Source organism: Pterocles gutturalis, unplaced genomic scaffold (assembly GCF_000699245.1).
Source record: "Pterocles gutturalis isolate BGI_N339 unplaced genomic scaffold, ASM69924v1 scaffold3186, whole genome shotgun sequence".
NCBI classification, from domain to species: Eukaryota; Metazoa; Chordata; class Aves; order Pterocliformes; family Pteroclidae; genus Pterocles; species Pterocles gutturalis.
Window position 1 is genome coordinate 12,696 of NW_010100001.1, and position 1,714 is coordinate 14,409.

General features: G+C 58.1%; 1 protein-coding gene across 1 annotated transcript; it reads right to left on the reverse strand.

Annotated features, from left to right (window-relative positions):
• Positions 1 to 213: 213 nt before the first annotated feature.
• Positions 214 to 1,708, reverse strand: TMEM121 (transmembrane protein 121). Its single transcript, XM_010077886.1, has one exon. The coding sequence runs from the start codon at positions 1,669 to 1,671 to the stop codon at positions 733 to 735; it is 939 nt and encodes a 312-aa protein (XP_010076188.1). The 5' UTR covers positions 1,672 to 1,708; the 3' UTR covers positions 214 to 732.
• Positions 1,709 to 1,714: the final 6 nt, after the last annotated feature.

Genomic DNA, 1,714 nt, shown 5'->3' on the forward strand with positions numbered 1-1,714 from the left:
GTGAATGAAATACATAAACCACCAGCATTAGATTAGTTTCAGCTTGTCCAATATTGCTCCCGGCAGAGTCGGCACAGCGCGCTGGGGGAGGCGCCGTCCCCCTCGTCCTGAGTGGGGGGGTCATGCCGACCCTGGCCCCACTCCCCACTGCAGGGCTTGCTGCCTGGCCCACCACCGACTGCAAGGACACCGGCCCCCAGAGCAGCCCGGGAGCACCCGGGAGCCGTTATAAATAGGAATCTGTAAACACAACCATTGGAGATAAGAGACATCTACCATCACGGGGTTTACTCTTCAAACATCCCACCCTACCCACCAACCCGGACACCTACACCCCTGTCCCCACTCCACAAAAAGGGCTCTGGTAGCAAAATCTTAATTCCAGGCTTGGGGTAAAGACGAGGTGCTCCAGGAGTAAAAAGGGACGTCGCAACCTTAGCGGTCTTTGCTCGGGAGGGGAGAAGGTGGCGGGGGGGAGAGGGAGGGTTAGCTGCTTCAGGTCCTTCACATGGTCATTTGGTTTGTCTGGAGGACTCCTAGGGTTATACCTGAGATGAAGACATCTAGGGGACACTCCACAGCTCAATTAAAACATGGTTGGTGTTTTGTGCCTAGAAGAGCCCTCGCTGCCAGGGTTTGTTTGTTGCGCTTGCCCCGCGCAGCAGGAGAGCAGCATCCCTCCTCTGCTCGGCACCGGGCTGTCTGAACCAATGCGTGGCTGCAGGTCATCCCTCATGTGTCGAGGATCTCGCTGGTGGGCGACGGCTCGTGGGGGATGCCCTGCGTGCTGTGGATGGTCTGGTTGTGGGAGAGGGAGTTCTGCTGGAGCTCCAGGGCGATGGCGTTCTGGGGGAACTCCTTCACCTGCCGCTTGTACTCAAGGAACGTGCACGCCTTGGTGGCGATTGCGATGATGTTCTTGCCGATAAAGATGGTGGAGACCCTGCTGTCCTGGAACAAGACCATGTTGATGGCCCGGATGAAGATGGTGACGATGTTAATGGTGACCAGGCTGAGGACGGGGTAGAGCATCATTTTCTGTGGGGCAATGTGCTCCCCTTGCATGCTGATCTCACTGAGGGACACGCAAGGCAGGATGAGGAGGAGTATGTAGCAGTAGAAGAACATGAGCCCCTCCGCCCAGATGGGCAGGCCAGTCCTGTGTGGCTCCCATAGGGTGGCCTGGATGTCCAAGATATCCAACAGGTCGAGGGCCACCCAGAAGAGGCGCCCCCGCAAGTCCTCTTTCTTCCGAAAGGTCCGTATGTACTCCATGCTGTCCAAGGCCACCAGCACCAGGTAGAGCCCCGGCACGCAGATGGACAGGAGCAGGGTCAGGGCTTTCCTGGCCACTGTCTCCAGGTTCTTCTTGTCTGCTTTGTAATTCTGAAAGATGAAATACAGCTTGATCTCCAGCACGAAGATGTAGAGGAACCACAGGATCATGGCGTAGCCCCTCTTGGCAGTCTTTACCTCCGCCCCCACCCACACCGCCACGTAGCGCAGCACGATGAGGAAGCAGATGTCCCCCACCAGCACGATGATGCAGACGCCGATCTTGCGAGGCCCCTGGTTCTGCTCCACCAGGTAGGCGTCCATGAAGGCCATGCTGGTCATGATGACGATGGTGGTCAGACAGACGTGGCGCTTGTCGGGTGGCGGCAGCACCATGGTGGGACGAGCGGCCCTCCCTCCGCGCCAGCACTAAGGGAGC

Bases quoted from the DNA above. Each gene is read 5' to 3' on its own strand.
- TMEM121 (XM_010077886.1), bottom strand. From the start codon at position 1,671: ATGGTGCTGCCGCCACCCGACAAGCGCCACGTCTGTCTGACCACCATC.